Source organism: Fusarium verticillioides, chromosome 1 (assembly GCF_000149555.1).
Source record: "Fusarium verticillioides 7600 chromosome 1, whole genome shotgun sequence".
NCBI classification, from domain to species: Eukaryota; Fungi; Ascomycota; class Sordariomycetes; order Hypocreales; family Nectriaceae; genus Fusarium; species Fusarium verticillioides.
This window is the reverse complement of record NC_031675.1, coordinates 2,060,994-2,081,331: the sequence shown is the minus strand read 5'-3', so window position 1 is coordinate 2,081,331 and position 20,338 is coordinate 2,060,994. Positions and strand designations below refer to the sequence as shown.

Here is a 20,338-nt window from a genome sequence, read left to right as displayed (position 1 = left end):
GGCGAATCTCTGAGACGATAACCAAGTCGTGCTTGTACTCTTTGCTCTTGTACTAAAGGCACAACCATAGTCATAACCCAAGCCATACCTCCACAACTGATTCAAGCCCATCAAAACGCTTCCCAACGCCTTGCATCCAATAACTAACCTAACCTAGACCTGTAAAACAAACTCACTTTTCCTATGCCTTCGTGCTCGGCTTCAGCGTTTCCCATCCTCCTACCTCTTGACCCTCACCTAGGGATCCTAACAGATCCGTAGATCCTTGCCGTTGATGCTGGCTTTGGTCCTGTTGCGGTAACTGCGGCTTGGGCTGTACTGGCGGCGCTGCCCGGCGAGATGGCACTCCGCCTGTCATACCGGGCAGCTCTACCGCTCCGATCGAGCTAGACGCTTTTGCACCGGTTCCGTTCATGCCAGGCTTCGGAGGCGCTACCGGCTTCCGCGAGGCGGCTCCGATGCCCTGTGAGTGAGGACTTCCTGTAAGACCTCCGGTATGAGCCCTTGTTGGCAGCGGTGGCCGAAAGTCGTCATCCATGGCACTCTGGCTCAGTGCTGGGCTTGAGCTTGGCGATGTCGTGGTCAGATGTGCAGGCTTCTTTGCTACCGGCGGCGCAGGTTTCCCAGCCTTGCTGTTCTGCGAGAACTGGGACGCATGAGAAGCTGCCGATGTAGGCCGAAGAGGCGGAGGCAGCGGTTGAGTCTGCACCCTATTGAGACCAAACCCGTTGCTCGGTGGTGTCTGTCCCATTGCTGCTACTCCTGATGTTCCTCGTCGCGGGGGTGGTGGCGGAGGTGGCGTCTCGACATGGCCTAAAGGAGCATTGTCGTCTAGGAGATTCATGCGCCCGACCTTAGCTGGCAATGCTGACGGGTCGTATGGGGGTGGTAGCTTTCGGGGTTGAATACCTGACCCCGATGCCATGACGTTGGGCAAGTTGACTTTTTCAAATGGTGAACTGGACATGCTGGACAGAGATGCCTTCGACGACGATCTTGGAATAGAGATCCAGTCCGGCTCTTCAGTAAGACCAAAAGGATTCGAAGGACGATTGGGATTGAGCCCCACGGCTTGCCCGTTTCTGGGTTTGGGCACAGGTACAGCGGCACGAGCGGGCTGCTTGTTGTCGAGCCACCACTTCTGGCGATCCGAACTCGCGGGAGGAAGCCCTGGCTCGATAGAATCGTAGCCAATGAGATCTTCATCATCGCTGTCCTCGCCAGTGCCAAGATGAGCTGTTGCGTCCCCGACCTCGGCCTTTCGACGTTGATACAACTCCTTACTGATCTTATCTCGCAGCTGCTCATCCACGATACTCACCCTGCATTCGAAAGCAGCGTGGACAGGTCGGTGATCTGAGAATTTGAGAGGTGCCGAGTTATACAAGATCTGTCTGAGGTTGGAACCCTTCCTGAGAATGCGATCCGTCCACGCAGGAATGCGAGCTTTCTCACTGTAGTCTCGTCAGAATTCGTGAAGTACAAGCACCGATACATGAAAGTGCACTTACGAGGTATCATAGTCATCGGTTCCTATGTCAAACTTGTACGTCGGAGGGAACGTGATGCGAGCTTCAGAATAAAAGGGGAACGACAATCCAGCTACCATCTGCAGATTGAGCTGATCGTTCTCGTATAGCGTCTCAAAGTCACGCTTCTTCACCAACGCACGCGTGGTTTCCGAGTTGAGCCCAATGCGATAGTTGAAGTCGCCCAGCCAGATGACGGCGTCTGTTTTTGTTAGTATGTGTGGATTCAGCAAACACAGTACCAAGAGTACTTACCATGATCATCAATTCCCCGGTTCCGCTGGAAGCGTAAACCGTGATGGATTGTTGCATAATCCCGGTTGCGTTCATCGTAGTTTGAAAAGCCAGCCGCCAGATGCGCCGTGACAAAACATATACGAGAATTGGCATAGTCGAATCGGATCGCCACAGCACCCTTGTTTCCAGCCATACCAGACATGCCAGTCTTTTTCACGCTACCCTCCACGTTCTTAATGTTGGCCAAACTGGGCGTCTTTACAAAAATGCAGAGTGCTGCTCCAACCAGCTGCCCGCTCCGTAGCAACACATACCTCTCACCCCCCAATCGCTTTTGTCGATCGTTAAGATTGCGCTTCACGGCCTGCTCCCATAGGTTCTTCCGCGATGGGTCACTGTTCATGATCTGTTGCGGACTGAGCTCTACAATTTCTTGAAAACCAACAACATAGATGTCCGGCTGCGCAGCTCCCAAGGCCTCCGGGAATAACCAAGGGCCAAGATCATCATCGACGCCTTCGGTACGGCCATTGAGGTTGAATGTGCCAACCCACATGGTGATGCTGTTGTATGACGTGAACTCGCTGCTCCTCTTGGACAGTTCTGTTGAAACAAAATCGCTGATGGGATCGAACAGAAGGACCGGTGCTTGCCCAACAAGGCGACCCAAAAGCATGTCAATAGTGATTTGACGAGAGGGGTCGAGGAAGTTGTTGTGATAGATACGTTGGACAGACTTTCGCACGTCAGCTACAGCCCCTGCAAGAGACATCTTTCCGTGACGCGTGAAAGATGACTTGAGCGCGCCTGTCCCAGCATAGGTTTTGGACAAAGAGTCGCCGTTGTCTGCCCAGAGACTGGAATGCCTCATCCAGAAGTCAGAGGCAGCAAATTCACCCCGGTGCCCAAGAAAGGCCTCAACTGCCATCTGTGAGATCATGGTCTGCACAAGATTAGTTCGATCAAGGCAGTCCAGACAATTGGTTCGGAAGACACCCTCCTGAAGAAGCACAACCACCATACGAGCTTGTCCAGAGCCATCATGGTCGTATCTCGATTCGCTTGTCTCCTCCGCAAGAAAGTAGGCAAAACCGTCCGTAGAGTCCTCAATATAGCGGCGAATATCTCGGGCAGCCTCATATCCTGCTGGCCCTTTCGTTTCTGCGTGGAAATCGTAGTTGGTTTCTCGCAAAAGAGCATGATCCGAAGATCCGTCTGGGCCAGCACGGCTTAACGGACAGTGTTTGATACCATTGTGGTAGAGTGTACTGAGCTCAACCTCGCCAGGCTTTGTCTCACTAAGAAGATTGATGACATGGACAGCTCCGTACGATTGCTCAAGCTCCTCAAAATGTTTGTTGAAGGCCGGCTGTGTCCCATCGGGAGATCTGGTGACTGTGATCTTCTGCCGACCGGGAATGAGGTCGGCGGCTTGCTCCCAAAAGACAGGCACTGATCCACGCACTTGAGCATAGGAGAACATGGTTCCTGCCGGGCTCCAGAAAGTGGTTTCAGTCTCAACAAAGTTTGCCACGTGCCCATCATCATCAATACCTCGTGAGTTGAAGCGAGTTCCAGCTCTGCGACAGGATAGTCGAGATATGAGAGTCATAAAAGAAGGCATTCCAGATTTGGGATTCTTCAGGGGCGAAGAGCTTAGCGGAATTGTCATGGTTTTACAGAAACCACGAATTGCTGATGTCAGTATCCGTGACGAATCAAGTGCAGCTCGTTCATTAGGCATGAGGCGGGAACGAAACTCGACAAGAGGCCTAATCATGAACGAGTTCCAGAGAAACCCATCGTCAAAATTGTCGATTTCGAACGAGTTGGAATTGATTGGTCTATTTGTTGTCAGTCTAATGCTGTACAGGATCATTTAACAACGAACCTGTCTTGAAGCCGGTTTGTGAGATCGAAATCTGTACTGTAGTAAAATGTTCCGTTGCTTAGTAGGTTGCGAAGCTCATGACATGGGTGCTCCACGGCAACTTCTCTTCGACCAAGGCCTTGCCCATAGGGACCAGATTGCACCGATGCAGAATCCGAAAACTCTGGATCAAGTGATTCGAGAGGAACAACATCGTCGTAGTCCGCGCTACTCAGGCAGTAGAACGCTACTCCATTTATACGTTCAACAGTCTCGCCAGGCCGCAAGGTGGCAGCACGTGTCGCATGCGTAATGACGGATAGGAAGACCTCGCTGTTAACTGTGATCAAGCCTAGTGTCCCGTAGATCGGTCGATGTGTCAGACGGCGATAGTCCTGCAGCAGATGCTTCGCCACAGGTGCGAACTCGACCATGCATTTCGATACCAAGGCTTCGCCGGGGTTTCCGCGGCTCCTCGTAGGCGCAGCTAAGGATGTAAGCGAGCCGTTCGCGATGGCTTCACTGGTGGAGGTAGTATATCGAAAAATCAGAGTGTGTGAGGTTGAAACAATGGCGATGGATCGATGAGGATAGTCGCGTATGTAGAGCTCGCACGACTTTTCGGGAGAGGGAGCCTGGGAAGAGTAGGCCCCTGAGGAATATTCCATCGTGTATTGTTCAGTAGGATAACATGGAATGGATAGAGGATGCAAGGTCAACGTGTCCACGATAGGATTGCGCTTGCGAATGCGAAATTATTTCAATATCTCTTTTGACTCATGATTGATTGGAGGTGTAGGATGAATTTTAAAGACAGGATACTTTCGGGCGGACGTAGTTGGGCTCTATAGGGTTCAGCCAATGTTTGGATGAAGTTTTGAGCTTTGGGCGTTAGACAAATGTAAGAGGCACTGGATTGGACTGGACGCTCTACAAATGACGTTCTCAGCTGGGGTACCATGATGAGAGACCCTTGACTACCTTACCTAGGTACTAATAAGGTACCTAAGCCAGTGGACAAAGCCCCACCATTGGCATCTACCAGTATGTACGGATAGTCACATATTGGATCTTTTCGAGCTTTGGCATGAAGCATCTGATCACGATACATTATTATCATGTAGGCCCATCGTCGATGAGAAGGGTGAGAAACTCTTGGATAATGTCAAGAGCGCGAAGTTTGGGCATTGGCTTTTTAACTTGTCAAGGTTAAGACCAAGTACCTCTGCGGGACCAGTGATACCTACAATTTAGCAGGCTTTTTACTTATCAATGTTGAAACAAAACATCAACCTCTGGCAAGGTATAGGATGGTAATAAAAACTTCAAATCAGGCTACGAGACTTTGCCGCGAATTCTGGCCGGACCAGCAAGCTTCGTATATACTCGCCTAAGTGTTTGATTTGGTTTGGAGAGAAGAGTTGCCCCAAAAGATGCAAAGACAGTCCCAAACAGACAGCCCAGCCCGTTGAAAGATCACCATAAAACATGATAAAGATGCGAGGTAGGTATCTCAAAAGGAAAAGGTGGCCCGCAAGACATGTGCGTAATCCATGATATGTGATCTTGCCATGAGACACAAGATTATGTATGGTATTGTCGAGAATCGCAGACCGTCGCGCAACGATAGAAACAAAATGACAAGGGAGCTTCAGATTCGAAATTGAGATCATGCTCTCTAAAAGAGAGCGTTCATTCTCTTCCTATCATATGTTTATGTGAGAATCATCATAAGCCCATTTTAGGATAGAGAAGAAAAAAAGAGGAATTCTTCTTCCTGCACGGCTTCGCCAAAAATATCTGCAAGCTTCCTTGACGCTGAGTCATTCTGAGAACGGCAAATTGTTGGCCCGGATTAGATCTGAAGACCCATGTCGATTGCGGAGACTTGCTGGACAAGTACAGACCTGCTTGCATCAAATTCCCCGGTAGCACCAATCTACGACTATTTTGCGCGTCTTGACGTGAGCACGTGCATCCAAAGTTCTTTGGCCAGTGACTAACCCATAAAGTACCTGGAAAAAAAGAGCTTGTCTGCGGCGCGAACTACCAGCCCCTGCCTTTCGCGACAGACGTGAGCCTCAAGCGTCATCTCCTATCTACAAACCTCTCAACTTCAAACCCGCACCGCGAGATCGGACATTTATCGCTAATTTCCTAACATCAATTAAACTGCGCGATTCTGGGAGACGAAGCGGTAAACACTTTAACGTCATGAGCGACTTCGGTCATTTCGGCTCCGATGAGGAGTACGCAACTGTGCGCAAGCACAATGCTGAGGTGGTAAGCTCCCGCCTATTCTCCTCTTCTCTTTTCTTCAACTCGAACTCGAGCACTGACCGTTTGACGCAACAAACAGGAGTCCGACCCCGATAACTTCGAGCACTGGGAGAACCTCATCAAAGCTTGTGAGACATTGGAGGGTGGCTTGAATCGCAACTCAAGCCCTCAAGCACTAGCGACCTTCCGCGATGCCTACGACAGATTCCTCATTAAATTCCCTCTGCTCTTTGGGTACTGGAAGAAATATGCCGACATGGAGTTCAACATCGCCGGCCCCGAGTCTGCTGAAATGGTCAGTACACTCCAAGCGTTGCTTGCGACACTGCTTACAAAGTGCTTTAGGTATACGAGAGAGGGTGCGCAAGCATCACCAATTCTGTCGACTTGTGGACGGACTACTGCTCCTTCAAGATGGAGACAACCCATGACCCACACCTCGTCAGAGAGTAAGTTCCATTTGGATGGTTTCCTTCCCCTTCCCTTAACATGCCTTCTGGCGCAGTATTCCCGCTTGACCTTAGTGGTCTCGGTCGACATATCCGCGAGGGCTCTACACTCTGCTATCAAAAGTGTCTGATGGTGAGATATGCCTGCGATAGCCCCTTTAGCCGGGACGCTTTCTCACGCTCCCTGCCAGGCTCTGTTGATGCTCAATCCGTGCTCGTTCCAAACTCCAAAGTCGTCCTTGCGTTCGTTACACGTCACCCGCACTCGCTCGGTAGAACATGATATCGGTTTTGCTACCCACTCGCACAACCATCTTCCCCTCTGTATTAATCCTCTCCACCCTTTCCCCTGAGTTATCCCTTCTGCAATGAGCCCACTTGCTAACCTTTTTCTCTAGACTCTTCGAGCGAGGATCAGCCTTTGTGGGACTCGATTTTCTTGCCCATCCTTTCTGGGACAAGTACATTGAGTATGAAGAGCGTCAGGAAGCACAAGACAAAATTTACGCCATCCATGCACGAATCATTCGCATACCAATGCACCAGTATGCCCGTTACTACGAGAGGTTTCGATCGCTATCGCACAATCAACCCATGACAGAGGTGGTGTCTGCCGAGACTGTCTCACGTTTCAGGGCGGAGGTCGAGGCTGAAACAATTGCTTATGGCGGTGGTCCTAAGGCTGAGCTGGAGATTGAGCGCGATGTTCGTGCAAAGATTGATGCCATGTACTACGAAATTTTCACCACGACGCAAACTGAGGTATCAAAGCGCTGGACCTACGAATCGGAGATCAAGAGACCCTACTTTCACGTTACGGCTTTGGAACACAAGGACTTGGCAAACTGGCGCAAATACCTGGATTTCGAGGAAGCTGAAGGTGATTTCACACGAATCGTGGCGTTGTATGAGCGATGTCTTGTCACATGTGCCTATTACGATGACCTCTGGTTTCGATATGCCCGGTGGATGAGTGGTCAGGAAGGCAAACAAGAGGAAGTTCGCAACATCTATGCACGTGCTTCGACGATGTTTGTGCCTGTTAGTCGACCAGGCATCAGACTGCAATGGGCGTACTTCGAAGAAAGTGCTGGTCGAGTTGACGTTGCTCTTGACATTCATGAGGCAATCCTTCTGAGGCTACCAGATTGTGTCGAGGTCATTGTGTCATGGGCTAATGTCCAGCGACGGCAGAATGGCCTTGACGCTGCTATCCAGGTGTTTAAGGATCAGATCGATTCTGCTACGGTAAACGTGTATACCAAGGCTGCCTTGGTTGCAGAATGGGCTCTTTTGCTCTTGAAAGCCAAGGGTGCGGTGGAAGAGGCTCGCGGGGTTTTTGTGAAGAACGTGCAGTGGTGTGCGGACAGCAGGTTATTCTGGGATCGATGGTTCAACTTTGAGTTGGATCAGCCAACGAGCCCTGAGAATGAGGCTCAACATAGCGAGCGCATGAAGAAAGTATTCGACGAGCTTCGAGAACGAAGCCGACTCTCCCCGTCGGTCAAGAAGGACTTGACCCAAGTATATCTAACGTACTTGATCGAGAGAGGTAACAAGGATGCCATGAAGGTATTCTTGCAAATCGACAGAGAAATCTTTGGGTAAGTTGATATGCTCTCCGATACTATTGAAAACCAACTAACAAGATAAAGGCCATCGTCGGTAGCCAAACTTTCTACTGGCAGCGGCAAGGAGAATGGGGCTGCAAAGGGAGAGCTGGACGAGGCCAGCAACCAGAGGGCCGAGGCCCAGTACTCTCACTTCTACGAGACTCATGGTGAACCAGACGCGGATGCGCAGGGCAACGCAGACTTCAACTGAGGGCGAAAAATATGATGGACAGAACTGGACGTGAAAGGTGTTCGAGGCGCTGGTATCCAGGAGGACTTAATCAAGTGTGGGGCACTCGAGTTGTACTATAAACGAAACAGCGCCCCTGCATATACAATAGCAGATGTGGCTTGGAATAACCTGGGGGATAAGGCATGGCTATTCAGCATATTGCTGAGTCTTGAAGGTTGAAAGTTGCCTTAATTTGACGGGCAGAGAATTCTTCTTGACGACATATCACAAGTTGTAGACGAGATCTATATACATATCCTTGAGCATGAAGCGGTTGATAAGTGGAACATTGAACTGGTGTCTGACCCAGATCTTGCGGGGTAACGAACACTTGCATTAACTAGCTTCTTATTAAAAGCGGCCATGGCAACACTCGCCAACTTCCAGAGAGATGCTCTGTATCTGCCGGAGGATTGTCGGAGAGAGTTTGTCTCCGGGATTCGGGATGTTGAACCATTCGATGAGATTACTATCATGGCTACTGATGTACCTAGGGAGGCACAGAGTCTGCAAGTCTGAAAAGGGGAAATTCATGAGTTTGTAGATGCAATATTGCTTGGGGAGTAGAGCAGCGGCCAAAAGTGATTGGACGTATTCATGTGGCTAGACACGTGCTGTTGTATTAGAACCTGACTGTAATTACTCCGTAGCTTCAAAGTGGCTGTTACTACATGGTCTAGAGTATCTAAGTTGTAATTTGCTGATATGACGAAATCACATGCGAGAAGCGATTTGGAATCTTTGGGGTAGACCCCTGTTGTCGAGAAAAGATTCCATAAGTACCCGCTTGCGGAGGGCGTTGCTGCGCTTGTACCTGGAAGCAACATACAATGACAAATCTTCTTTAGATATCAAAGATTTCATTCAGGGAGATAATCCAATCAAAAGAAAGGCATTCCATCATAACGACGCTCTGGTCTGATCCATGGTACCGGAATTGATGTTGAAACAATCGGAGACCGACGTCCTTTTTCGACTCGGGTGGCACGCCGTGCTGACTGATGATCTCCGTGCGTTAATCGATGAGGAGTTGGGATTCTGTAATGGAGGGTTACTTTCAGGGTCCCAATCCATCAGATATTTTCTCTTGTCTCTCCGAATTCGACTAGTTGAACTCTGATGGTTGGTCGCCTCGTGGCTCACAGCCGAGAGGGTGTCCCCTTTTTGGCCTGACATATGGAAACCGTTTTTAGACGATTTGTCTCATGAGCCTCATGTCAAAGTGTTTACTAAATCATAAGCGGACATAACGCAGAATGCTTCAAAGAATGATCCCTGCTGTTCCTCGACAGGCCACCTCTCAGAGGCGAGAGAATCTTCATTACCAAGGATCCCCACCGACTCCACCCGATCCATAAGAGCGGCATCCCCGCCAGGTTTGATAAAAGAAATGGGGCTAAGATATCAAACTGGCCAATTGCTGAAGTTCAATTCAAAGACATCGCGCCAGTTCATGAAGCCGGGTACAGCTCCGAGGCGAGAGTACCGGGAAAGTTGAGGGTGACGTTGGGAATCTATTCGTGGTACGGATACATCGATGGCTGTGGTAATTATCTGAAGGAAGAGTCTATCAAACCTGTACCTCAATGAATAGCAGCAATTTCATCATGGCCTCCCCGATCTCGGATCACGTAAACTGTCAAAGATCGAAACACTCCGGCGCGGAAATGGAAAGGGCTTGGGCTTTGCCTGCCCCGGTTCGGCACCCCTCCATGAATCGTGTCCCCGGCAGAGGTCATCAGTCAGGGTCGGGACTGCCTGACTTTCTGGCACTGACACGGCAGGTCCTCGTTCCGCCCTCGGCTTCCCGCCACTTCAACCGACACATCCCTTCTTAATAGATGCCACAGACCTTCTCACCTTAGCTCATTCTTCTTCTCCTTCCATCCTCTCTTTACAATTCCTTTGGAGTCACATTTTCAGAGCGTCTTACCACTTTCTAATCTTACACATACAAGGTACGTTCACACTTGAGCACTACAGGACAAGCTTGCCCCCCCTGGTAGCCTCGATAAGCAAGCACACTCAACACTGTCTTCTCAACCAACTTGTAACTAACCTTTTCTCTTAAGATGGCCTCCGCTACCCGACAGTTCGCCCGCGCGGCCACTCGCGCCACCCGCAATGGCTTCGCCATTGCTCCTAGACAGGTCATCCGCCAGCAGGGTCGCCGATACTATTCTTCTGAACCCTCACAGAAGTCATCTTCCGCCTGGGTGTGGTTGACTGGTGCCGCTGTTGCTGGTGGTGCTGGTTACTATTTCTACGCCAACGGCGCTTCTTCCGCTACCCCCAAGGTTTTCAACCCTACCAAGGACGACTATCAGAAGGTTTATAACGAGATTGCTGCTCGCCTGGAGGAGAAGGATGACTATGATGACGGCAGCTACGGCCCCGTTCTCGTACGTCTCGCTTGGCACGCCAGCGGTACCTACGACAAGGAGACTGGCACTGGCGGCAGCAACGGCGCCACCATGCGATTCGCCCCTGAGGCTGACCACGGCGCCAATGCTGGCCTGGCTGCTGCCCGCAACTTCCTCGAGCCCGTGAAGGAGAAATTCCCTTGGATCACCTACTCCGATCTCTGGATCCTTGCTGGTGTATGCGCTATCCAAGAGATGCTGGGCCCTGCCATTCCTTACCGACCTGGTCGCTCTGATCGTGATGTCTCTGGTTGCACACCCGACGGACGTCTTCCCGACGCCTCAAAGCGCTCTGGACATCTCCGAGACATTTTCTACCGCATGGGCTTCAACGATCAGGAGATTGTCGCTCTTTCTGGCGCCCACGCCCTTGGTCGCTGCCACACTGACCGATCAGGCTACGAGGGCCCCTGGACTTTCTCCCCTACCGTTCTGACCAATGACTACTTCCGCCTCCTTGTCGAAGAGAAGTGGCAGTGGAAGAAGTGGAATGGCCCTGCCCAGTACGAAGACAAGTCTACCAAGTCTCTGATGATGCTTCCTAGCGACATTGCCTTGATCGAGGACAAGAAGTTTAAGCCATGGGTCGAGAAGTACGCCAAGGATAACGATGCCTTCTTTAAGGACTTTTCCGACGTTGTTCTCCGACTATTTGAACTCGGTGTTCCTTTCGCTCAGGGTACTGAGAACCAGCGCTGGACCTTTAAGCCTACAAACCAGGAATAAGTGGTCAACATACGGCAGAGAGCTGCTTGAGATGCCTATGAAGGAACTATGCGAGGAGTGAAATTGGTCATCATATCATCGATGAACTTAAGAAGAGCGATATCCGGAGTTTTGGTTGTGATTATTTGGGGTGCTGGTCAAGATCGCCAGCCTAAGTATAGACCATGTCATGAGTTTTGACAACATGAGCGTGTCAATAGACTAAGATGCCTACCGTCTTATACGGTAGAGACCAAAAGAAGAAGAAATCTTGAGAAATCTTGAGCTTTGTGTCAGATCCTGCTATAATGTGTAACGTGTGTAATGTGTCGTTTGAGTGAGCCCGGCCCGGGCCGCAACTGTAGGTAGCCATGACGGTCGATGACGGCGTCTTGTTCAAGCGTCCGACAATCGTTGGCCTTGTTCCTGCATCTGCCGCACCAGACATTTGACTTTGTCCAGATTGTTTTCGAAGTAGTGCTGCTGATCATTATTTGATGGATGGACCAAAACTTTGAAAGTAAACATACAAATGCAGAGTCAAGACCTTGAGTGCGTGGTTATACCATACGGTATGCTACATGTGTTCTACTTCGTATACTTAGAGTGAAGATGCAGATACTCGGAGATGCCAGTCTTAAAGGACGGAAAGAATAGATGTCACAACAAGGAAAGATCTTAATCTTTTAATCTTGCGTCTCTTCATGTCATTTTCAGTGCAAGACCTTACTCATGTTGCAAACACTCATAATTGGTCTGTAGTCAGTCAAGTCTTCTAATTTAAGAGGAATGGTCCTCATTTGATTCGGACAGCCTCTTATTCTGTGACCTTGATATTGAGATGAAGGAACATGAGTTAACAAGAACTACTTTTCGATTGATAACGTTATCAGCCAGAGGTGTAGAAGAGGGGGCTCAGCTTAGCCGTTTTGATTATTCAGCGTTTGCTCGCAAACTGGATATTAGAAATCCAAGAGGGAAACGATTGCTGGATGTCACAGTTAAGCGACGGAGCGATAATGCTTGCAGTAACTTTAGTAAAGCTGGAAATCTATGCTCGCACGTCATCGTTCGCTTTGCTGAGCAAACCATGACCCTCTTGATGATAAAGAGCTACCTAGGCACGGAGCAAGATCGCCATTGAGGTGACCACGGATCAATTGTTGGTGATATAAATACCATGTTTTCCCACTCTCTACCCCTTTTGATATAAAGATAGACAAGCGACCCCTAGAATTGAGTTTATATCCCGTGATTATTTTCTGGTGACTCGGTGGACACTTGGAACCCAGTGGAATTGCATCAACACGGCGCATGATTCTGCAACCCGGTCAAGAGCCTCGAACGAATCCGACTTCAGCATAAATACTCGCAACGTCGATAACCCTGTCGACCAAGACAGCCCAGTTGACTCCTCAAGAGCACACACAACCATGGGCAACACAAACATCGAGAACAAGGCAGCCTCCGGGGTGCCTTACTTCACCCCGGCCCAAGAACCACCGGCCGGAACCCCGCTCAAGACCGATTCGGCCCCGACGCTGTTCAAGTCTCTCCGCATCCGTGGCGTTGAGGTGCAGAACCGCTTTGTCGTTTCTCCTATGTGTACTTACTCCGCCAAGGATGGGCATCTAACAGATTTTCATCTTGTTCACCTTGGCCAGTTCGCCCTTCAAGGTGCTGGCCTCGTCTTTGTGGAGGCCACCGCCGTTGAACCTCGTGGTCGGATCAGTCCTGAGGACTCTGGTCTCTGGGATGATGGTCAAATTGTTCCTCTGAAGCGTATCACTGACTTTATCCATAGCCAAAACACAAAGGTTGCCATCCAACTCGCTCATGTAGGTTCACTATCCCAGGAGAAGCCTCGACGTTCTCAAAATAACGTGTCCTTCAGGCTGGCAGAAAAGCGAGCACAGTTGCACCTTGGATCGGCGGTACTGTAAACAAAGCACTTGCTACCGAAGAAGTCGGCGGCTGGCCAGACGATATTGTCGCCCCCAGTGCTATTCCGTTCGCTGAAGAATTTGGTACACCTCACGAGTTGACGACTGAGGAGATCAAGCATCTTGTGCAGAAATGGAAGGACTCTGCTATAAGAGCTGTCAAGGCTGGCTTTGATGTCATTGAGATCCACGCGGCTCACGGCTATCTCCTGCACCAGTTCCTCTCCCCTCTCTCCAATGTAAGTAGTATTGATAGTCGCTGAGAATAGTTCATCAACTGACATGATCTCAGAAACGTACGGACCAGTACGGAGGTAGCTTTGAGAACCGTACTCGTCTGCTCTTTGAGATTATTGAAGCTATTCGGGCTGTTGTTCCTGAGGAGATGCCCGTCTGGGTGCGGATCTCTGCTACCGAGTGGATGGAATGGAACAACGAACCTTGCTGGGATCTCGAGAGCAGTATTCGGCTCGCAAAACAGCTTCCTGACGCAGGAGTTGACGTCCTCGACATCAGCAGCGGAGGCAACTTGAAGGCGCAAAAGATCAAGGTCCATCAAACCGTCCAGACCGACCTGGCAGGCAAGATTCGCGATGCCGTCCGTGCTGATGGAAAGGAGCTTCTGATTGGAACTGTTGGTTACATTACAGATGGTCCATTTGCTCGTTCACTCGTCCAGAAGAACGAGGACCCCAAGGCTGATCTCGTGCTTGCTGCAAGACAATTCCTCAGGGAGCCCGACTTTGTTCTCAGTGCGGCTCATCAGCTGAACGTTGATGTCAAGTGGCCGATTCAGTATCACCGTGCACCACCTAAACCTCGAGGACCTCACAGCAAGTAGAGAAGTGGGAGACCCACGTAATGGTACACGAAGCACTGAGCACTGAGCACTATCAAGCCATAGAAAGATAGCATTGAATTGAACAGGATTACGACTTTGAAAGCTGGGGACCTCTTTGAACCTTCCTTGGCTTGGAACCGAAAACCTATAACAGCATTAGCCGTGTATTAGTTGGCTATTACCACCAAGCCAGAAGCTGATGATCCTATACTTGATAAAGTTGGGTAGCAATGGGAGGCAAGAAACTTGATATCTCTCATCCAAGTTATCAAAAGACGTTGGTAAGCTTAGTAGTTATGTCTTATCAGTACTTGAGGTCAATTCAGGTATTTTGCATCTTGATTCAGTATCAGGAGTTTTCTTGCTCCTAGAGGGCGAGGAGTTTTGTCCAGTACATACCTAGGTATGTGACAACGGAGGCATCATGGTGGGGCCGTAAACTGACCGTTTCCGTGGGGCCGATGAGCTGAGTAAAGCGGGATCATGTTTCGCCTCATTCTTGTGACATGACATGTCTTTGCTTCTCACGGGGATCTCATATTGCCACTTGTCCATCTTTGACTCAACTGCATACATAATTTCAGCTGACTACCTTAGGTACCTAGGGAGCTGGACTAGCATCGGCATTGGTGGATTCAGAAGGTGTATGGCATGAATGATGTCCAAGAACTCAGAATGCTATGGCCGTTGGGATTGGTCAGAAGGGAAAAGAAGAGTTAGGCCAAAAGAATATGGTTTAGAGGCTGGATTGGTAATTCGTGGAAAAGAATAGCGAGCAATAAGTAGATGATGAAATGCCATTCATCTAATTCTAACTATCCGTATGTGAGCAACCCCTCTATCCATGGATGTCACGTTCAACATATTGGCAAGGCTGGGCTGTGTATGTATGTACAAGTATGTTAGTACCTTGGAGGCTGTCACAGAGACGTGGCCTTTTGGCTTGAGACAAAGGTGTTGCCACATTGAATAGCTGCTGATCTGTAATAATCGTTACTCCAAATGTCATCTCATTTAGCCAGGGGTTCCGAGGACTTCGGAGCATCAAATCCCGTATTTATTGCAGCTTAATTGGGCAATTCTCTTTGCACTTCCCTAATCTGTCATTATCAGAGTTTCAACTTTGATGGGAATGTGGCGTGGGTTGGTGATGGTCCAACATAAACAATAAGAAACAATGGCAAGCCGAGAAAAGGGTACTTTCTCGTAGTGAGATGTCTGGTCTATTCCACGCACGATCCTTTAACTACCTGATTATAAATATCTGTATCACATAGAACCAACATTCAATGCCTCAGTCTTTGACGATCTATCCATGATGCATAAGCAGTTCAGCGGCGGCGGCGGTTGTCCTGCCCCTGTGGACCCAGGGACCCTACAGCAGCTGAGGGGCTCTGGCGCTTCCTGTAGGGCAGCTTCGCCCAATGACAAGTAGCGACGCGCCCTCGCTGCGGCCCAAAAGGGTTTAGAGCCCGGTAAGGGAAGCCATTAGCTTTCCGCCGCTTTGGAGGGGCCGTACCTGTCTGCAGAGTGCTCCGGCGGTATGGGCTGTGGGCTCCAGCTTGTGCTTGATCATCGACCTAGAGAAATCCTATGCCACCAAACAAAAGGGACACTTGTTCAATTGAGAGTTGGACCCCCCCGGACAATCCCTCCATCCCTCCACCTTTGGCCCGCGCAAGACTCAGCGGGAGTTGTCTCCGAGTGGGGTTGACTGATGTTAGTTGGTCCAACCTCTCTACAAACCATTTGTACCCTCCCGTAGCTTTCTCTACAGTACGGTACATGCGACTGTGGATGTGGGTGTAAATGTACGTTACCTGTCCTCAAGTTCCAACTACAAAACTCTCCTCCATCTTCCCTCCACTTCCCAATTCAAATCTTCCTCCTCCTCCTCTTCTTCTTCCTCCTCCTCCCCCTTCCTTTATATTGCCTGCCCTGTCCTGTCCTGTTCAGCGGAACCTTCTCTTTGTGTTTTATAGGTTACCCCGTCAAAAAGACAGCCCATCATGCACCACAAGAAGATCGCCTGCAGCTTCATGGCTGCTCTGGCTGCCTATGCCTCTGCTGCCGACTCAGATGTTCATCAGCTAACCAAGGACACCTTCGAGGAGTTTGTCAAGTCCAACAATCTCGTCCTCGCTGAGTGTAAGTCCCCATTGAAGCCTCTCTTTCGCTCCGTCAGCCGCTGACAGCTTCTTTCTGCAGTCTTTGCTCCCTGGTGCGGTCACTGCAAGGCCCTCGCCCCCGAGTACGAGGAGGCCGCCACAACTCTCAAGGAGAAGAACATCAAGCTTGCCAAGATTGACTGCACTGAGGAGTCCGACCTCTGCAAAGACCAGGGCGTCGAGGGTTACCCCACCCTCAAGGTCTTCCGTGGTCTTGACAATGTCACTCCCTACTCTGGCCAGCGCAAGGCCGCTGGGTAAGTCGACACCTGTCATGATCAGCTGATATTTCGACTGACCAATTTTTACAGTATCACTTCCTACATGATCAAGCAGTCCCTCCCCGCTGTCTCCATTCTCACAAAGGACACCCTCGAGGAGTTCAAGACCGCCGACAAGGTTGTCGTCGTCGCCTACCTCAACGCCGACGATAAGAGCTCCAACGAGACCTTCTCCAAGCTCGCCGAGGGTCTCCGTGATACTTACCTATTCGGTGGCGTCAACGACGCAGCTGTTGCCGAGGCCGAGGGTGTCAAGGCCCCCGCCCTGGTTGTCTACAAGTCTTTCGATGAGGGCAAGAACACCTTCACCGAGAAGTTCGAGGAGGATGCTATTGCCTCTTTCATCACCACCTCTGCCACCCCTCTCATTGGTGAGGTCGGTCCTGAGACCTACTCCAGCTACATGTCCGCTGGTATCCCCCTCGCATACATCTTCTCCGAGACTCCTGAGGAGCGCAAGGAGCTTGGTGATGCCCTCAAGCCCATCGCTGAGAAGTTCAAGGGCAAGATCAACTTCGCCACAATTGACGCCAAGGCCTTCGGCGCTCACGCCGGTAACCTGAACCTCAAGGCTGACAAGTTCCCCTCTTTCGCCATCCAGGAGGTTGTCAAGAACCAGAAGTTCCCCTTCGACCAGGAGAAGGAGATCACACATGACAACATCGCCAAGTTCGTTGAGGACTTTGCCGCTGGCAAGATTGAGCCCAGCATCAAGTCCGAGCCCATTCCCGAGACCCAGGAGGGCCCTGTCACTGTTGTCGTTGCCAAGAGCTACAACGACATTGTCCTCGATGACACCAAGGATGTCCTAATTGAGTTCTACGCTCCTTGGTGCGGTCACTGCAAGGCTCTCGCCCCCAAGTACGATGACCTTGCTTCTCAGTTCGCCGCTTCCGAGTTCAAGGACAAGATTGTCATCGCCAAGGTTGACGCTACCCTCAACGATGTTCCCGATGAGATCCAGGGTTTCCCTACCATCAAGCTCTACCCCGCTGGTGCTAAGGACGCTCCCGTCACCTACCAGGGCTCTCGCACTGTCGAGGACCTCGCCAACTTCATCAAGGAGAACGGCAAGTACAAGGCCGAGCTCCCCGTCAAGGAGGAGGGCACCGAGGAGGCCGCCCCCGCCGCCAGCGAGGAGAAGAAGGATGCCGAGGAGGAAGATGTCCATGATGAGCTGTAAAGAATTGATGTCAACAAACAATGATAGTACACAAAATGGGGTATATCTGATTTTTTTCTTTTTTGGGCGCGGGTTCTTTTTGGTGCTCACATTTGAATGCACCTCTCTAGGTTTTAGTTTTCGTGGCAATGGGACCATTTCATGACTTGACTACTATTTTGATCTCTGTCTCAGCTTCACCGTGACCTTGACGTTTCTCTTACACAGACCGCATGATATCTTTTTGATTGGGCTTGCAGGTATGCTCGCAACAGGGCACATGATCGTACAAATCTCCCCAATCGTCTTGATGACAATCTCAAACCCAAACACTAATAGGAAATGCAAATGGGAGCCATTCTCATTTCAACACGTCCACCAGAGACCCAACGGAGCTTACTGTACCCCCTCGGCTCCGACTATTTTACACATTTATGTCTTTATCCCGTTTCCCCGTCTATTTCTTGCCCTGTGTCCTGGTCTCCAGAGCCTGGACGTGGTTGCTCAGACGGGTGACGGAGGCTTGTAGAGTCTGGTCGAACAATGTTAGCACCTGTGCAAGCGACTGATATTGGAGGAAACTTAGATGAGGCTCTCTCTTATCAATTGCCTGATCTCATTCGTTACGCACATAAATATCCTCGGTCAACAGGTCGTTGGCGATCTTGTACTCCTTGAGGAGATAGCTGTAGGAAGCGCTGCCAGCGAGAAAGCTACCGAGAAGGAAGCCAAAAAGACTGACAACAAAGTCAACAACAATATTTCCGTCGAAAGAGTGCTTCTGTCATCACTAACCCTCCGCGGAAAGCTCCCAGTGGTTTCCTGGCAGGGAGAGGCGAATCGGCCATGCGTCGGGCAGATGTGCTGAAGGATCGGGTAGCCAGCGCGCGGCTGCTGGAGAACAGGGCTCTTGAGGCGAAAGACATTGCTGCGATTTCGGCGGTGAACGTCGGATTGTGCGGTGTTTATCTCGCGGGAACAATATGTAGGTACTAAGGTATTGATGGCGATGGACGTCAGAGGTACAGTTACGACAGAGCTACTATCGGAGCCGGGTGCTCGGAATATTCTGAGCTCGGCTGGAATTGGAGTGTGCTTTTAAGATTTCTGGCTCATGATTGGCTACGTCACAAGACCAGCGGTCTAGTGTGGATTTTCTATGGAGGTCCTTGATACTCACACACACTCTCTCTCTCTTTGTCATACTCTTCTTTTTCTTCTACTCATAATATCGAATTATAAAGAACGATGAACAATTTCGGGGTCATCGAGCTTGCCAGCGCAAAGACAACCTCGGCGCCAGGCTGGGCTTATGTCCCCGACAATACAATCACTCGCCCGACAGCGCCAACCAACAGGAAGCGCGCCAGGAATGTTCCTGGTCTTACATATAGCGATTTGACGGCTCGACAAGATAATAAAATTCGAAAGGAAGCCGAGGCTTTAGATAAAGATGGTGGAAAGGATAACACAATACCATTGCCAGTCAAGAGCGGAAGAAGTATGCGCCAGACCTCAGCATTATGTGAAAGACGAGAAATTGACTTTTGGCAGCGCAAGCAAAACACACACCTAACGTTCGTAAGATTCTCCAATCGCAGAAAACATTCGGGAACCACTTGGACGATTTCCTCGCGATGCAGGCACTTGCAGAGGCCAACCCTACGAATTCTCGGTCCGCTGCCTCTGGCGCAAACAACAAACGGCCATCGAATAGTCGAAGAGATACTCCCTCATCTTCCAAACCACCACAAGAAGAAGCCATAGCGGTGGCCGACGCTGATGCTCCGACGGTTCTTCCCGAATCATCGAGACCTTCACCACCGAGCCACCCTGGCGATAACGATCCTTTGCTTGTGTCGCGTGTTCCCGATATGCCATCCGTTGAGGAGCTGCGCAGGCTCCTTTCCCACCCTCCATTGAACTATGGCGAAGTGACGGGACATAGAGACAACATATATCCCGTTAGATCGTTCTGTGAGGTCTGCGGGTATTGGGGGCGTGTGAGGTGCATGAAGTGCGGAACAAGAGTCTGCGCACTGGATTGTTTGGAGGCGCACAAGGAAGAGTGTATCACCCGCTATGGACTTTGAATACTGCCCGTTTCTTTCTTGTTTTCGAATGAGGGTTTGGCTTGATTTATGACATGGAAACGGGATGGCATGGCGTTACGGATTGCTGGGTTGGAAAACCGCTTGATACCCCTGATTTACCTTGGACAAGATTATCGTTGATGATTCTTGTGACTGAGTCAAATACCTGCGATGCCGGAATTGGATCGAGTCCTTCTGTATTGGTCACTATGAGTTTCATTACGTGGTACATATTGTTCGGTCTGACTCTTCTGTCCAAGTGTCGTGTGAGTAAGCTGAAGGGGACGAAGAGACTGGGTTTCGGTTTTCGGCATGTGACTATTGTTTAAGGGGAACACAATTTGCTGGAGCATGTCAGAATACCTACAGTAAATAAGTATTCTGAACTTGGATAGAAGAATTGATACATCAATGGCATTTCTACCTACCTAGGCAAGCCTATAAGGCTACATCTCGTGATACTAAAAGTGCCCAACCAAACAGTACTATTCCCGTGCCCCTGCCAAATTCGC

At 50.1% G+C, this 20,338-nt stretch overlaps 8 protein-coding genes across 11 annotated transcripts; 5 read left to right on the top strand and 3 right to left on the bottom strand.

Annotated features, from left to right (window-relative positions):
• Nucleotides 1-181: 181 nt before the first annotated feature.
• On the bottom strand, nt 182-4,511 carry FVEG_01372 (hypothetical protein; the record flags this gene model as incomplete). Its single annotated transcript, XM_018888316.1, has 4 exons — nt 3,658-4,511; nt 1,785-3,610; nt 1,512-1,731; nt 182-1,454 (listed from the first exon to the last, which is right to left on the bottom strand). The coding sequence occupies exons 1-4, from the start codon at nt 4,302-4,304 to the stop codon at nt 182-184; spliced, it is 3,966 nt and encodes a 1,321-aa protein (XP_018744200.1). The 5' UTR covers nt 4,305-4,511.
• A 450-nt stretch (nt 4,512-4,961) lies between these two features.
• Nucleotides 4,962-5,309, bottom strand: FVEG_14823 (hypothetical protein; the record flags this gene model as incomplete). Its single annotated transcript, XM_018903833.1, has 1 exon — nt 4,962-5,309. The coding sequence occupies one exon, from the start codon at nt 5,307-5,309 to the stop codon at nt 4,962-4,964; it is 348 nt and encodes a 115-aa protein (XP_018744201.1).
• Nucleotides 5,310-5,553: 244 nt separating this feature from the next.
• FVEG_14824 (hypothetical protein) lies at nt 5,554-8,590 on the top strand. 3 transcript variants are annotated; one of them, XM_018903835.1, is made up of 6 exons: nt 5,555-5,600; nt 5,649-5,919; nt 5,996-6,211; nt 6,262-6,365; nt 6,764-7,969; nt 8,021-8,508. In XM_018903835.1, the coding sequence occupies exons 2-6, from the start codon at nt 5,851-5,853 to the stop codon at nt 8,187-8,189; spliced, it is 1,764 nt and encodes a 587-aa protein (XP_018744203.1). In that variant the 5' UTR covers nt 5,555-5,600; nt 5,649-5,850; the 3' UTR covers nt 8,190-8,508. The 3 variants fall into 3 exon arrangements, with proteins under 3 accessions (XP_018744202.1, XP_018744204.1, XP_018744203.1); XM_018903834.1 differs by having other exon boundaries at nt 5,554-5,919; nt 8,021-8,590; XM_018903836.1 differs by having other exon boundaries at nt 5,554-5,919; nt 6,262-7,969; nt 8,021-8,590.
• Nucleotides 8,591-9,049: 459 nt separating this feature from the next.
• On the top strand, nt 9,050-11,779 carry FVEG_01375 (cytochrome c peroxidase, mitochondrial). The gene is made up of 2 exons (XM_018888317.1): nt 9,050-10,168; nt 10,283-11,779. Exon 2 carries the CDS (start codon nt 10,283-10,285, stop codon nt 11,357-11,359), a length of 1,077 nt encoding a protein of 358 aa, XP_018744205.1. The 5' UTR covers nt 9,050-10,168; the 3' UTR covers nt 11,360-11,779.
• Nucleotides 11,780-12,302: 523 nt separating this feature from the next.
• FVEG_01376 (oxidoreductase) lies at nt 12,303-15,046 on the top strand. The gene is made up of 3 exons (XM_018888318.1): nt 12,303-13,176; nt 13,233-13,520; nt 13,574-15,046. The coding sequence occupies exons 1-3, from the start codon at nt 12,772-12,774 to the stop codon at nt 14,120-14,122; spliced, it is 1,242 nt and encodes a 413-aa protein (XP_018744206.1). The 5' UTR covers nt 12,303-12,771; the 3' UTR covers nt 14,123-15,046.
• Nucleotides 15,047-15,705: 659 nt separating this feature from the next.
• On the top strand, nt 15,706-17,924 carry FVEG_01377 (protein disulfide-isomerase). Its single transcript, XM_018888319.1, has 3 exons — nt 15,706-16,270; nt 16,331-16,547; nt 16,602-17,924. The coding sequence occupies exons 1-3, from the start codon at nt 16,132-16,134 to the stop codon at nt 17,752-17,754; spliced, it is 1,509 nt and encodes a 502-aa protein (XP_018744207.1). The 5' UTR covers nt 15,706-16,131; the 3' UTR covers nt 17,755-17,924.
• Nucleotides 17,791-18,789, bottom strand: FVEG_01378 (hypothetical protein). Of its 2 annotated transcripts, XM_018888320.1 has the most exons (3): nt 18,529-18,789; nt 18,365-18,470; nt 17,791-18,265 (listed from the first exon to the last, which is right to left on the bottom strand). In XM_018888320.1, exons 1-3 carry the CDS (start codon nt 18,657-18,659, stop codon nt 18,191-18,193), a joined length of 312 nt encoding a protein of 103 aa, XP_018744208.1. In that variant the 5' UTR covers nt 18,660-18,789; the 3' UTR covers nt 17,791-18,190. The 2 variants fall into 2 exon arrangements, with proteins under 2 accessions (XP_018744208.1, XP_018744209.1); XM_018888321.1 differs by having other exon boundaries at nt 17,791-18,470.
• Nucleotides 18,790-18,981: 192 nt separating this feature from the next.
• On the top strand, nt 18,982-19,826 carry FVEG_01379 (hypothetical protein; the record flags this gene model as incomplete). The annotated part of the gene is made up of 2 exons (XM_018888322.1): nt 18,982-19,234; nt 19,288-19,826. 2 exons carry the CDS (start codon nt 18,982-18,984, stop codon nt 19,824-19,826), a joined length of 792 nt encoding a protein of 263 aa, XP_018744210.1.
• Nucleotides 19,827-20,338: the final 512 nt, after the last annotated feature.

What these genes read in the sequence shown, in the direction of transcription:
- FVEG_14824 (XM_018903834.1), top strand. Translation starts at nt 5,851, where the DNA reads ATGAGCGACTTCGGTCATTTCGGCTCCGATGAGGAGTACGCAACTGTG. An exon ending in GCAAGCACAATGCTGAGGTG is followed by an intron (nt 5,920 to 5,995) that starts GTAAGCTCCCGC and finishes CGCAACAAACAG; the next exon opens with GAGTCCGACCCCGATAACTT. An exon ending in ATCGACAGAGAAATCTTTGG is followed by an intron (nt 7,970 to 8,020) that starts GTAAGTTGATAT and finishes AACAAGATAAAG; the next exon opens with GCCATCGTCGGTAGCCAAAC.
- FVEG_01375 (XM_018888317.1), top strand. Translation starts at nt 10,283, where the DNA reads ATGGCCTCCGCTACCCGACAGTTCGCCCGCGCGGCCACTCGCGCCACC.
- FVEG_01376 (XM_018888318.1), top strand. Translation starts at nt 12,772, where the DNA reads ATGGGCAACACAAACATCGAGAACAAGGCAGCCTCCGGGGTGCCTTAC. An exon ending in TTGCCATCCAACTCGCTCAT is followed by an intron (nt 13,177 to 13,232) that starts GTAGGTTCACTA and finishes CGTGTCCTTCAG; the next exon opens with GCTGGCAGAAAAGCGAGCAC. An exon ending in TCCTCTCCCCTCTCTCCAAT is followed by an intron (nt 13,521 to 13,573) that starts GTAAGTAGTATT and finishes ACATGATCTCAG; the next exon opens with AAACGTACGGACCAGTACGG.
- FVEG_01377 (XM_018888319.1), top strand. Translation starts at nt 16,132, where the DNA reads ATGCACCACAAGAAGATCGCCTGCAGCTTCATGGCTGCTCTGGCTGCC. An exon ending in CAATCTCGTCCTCGCTGAGT is followed by an intron (nt 16,271 to 16,330) that starts GTAAGTCCCCAT and finishes TTCTTTCTGCAG; the next exon opens with TCTTTGCTCCCTGGTGCGGT. An exon ending in GGCCAGCGCAAGGCCGCTGG is followed by an intron (nt 16,548 to 16,601) that starts GTAAGTCGACAC and finishes CAATTTTTACAG; the next exon opens with TATCACTTCCTACATGATCA.
- FVEG_01378 (XM_018888320.1), bottom strand. Translation starts at nt 18,659, where the DNA reads ATGTCTTTCGCCTCAAGAGCCCTGTTCTCCAGCAGCCGCGCGCTGGCT. An exon ending in CTGGGAGCTTTCCGCGGAGG is followed by an intron (nt 18,471 to 18,528) that starts GTTAGTGATGAC and finishes CTTTGTTGTCAG; the next exon opens with TCTTTTTGGCTTCCTTCTCG. An exon ending in TGTTGACCGAGGATATTTAT is followed by an intron (nt 18,266 to 18,364) that starts GTGCGTAACGAA and finishes TTGTTCGACCAG; the next exon opens with ACTCTACAAGCCTCCGTCAC.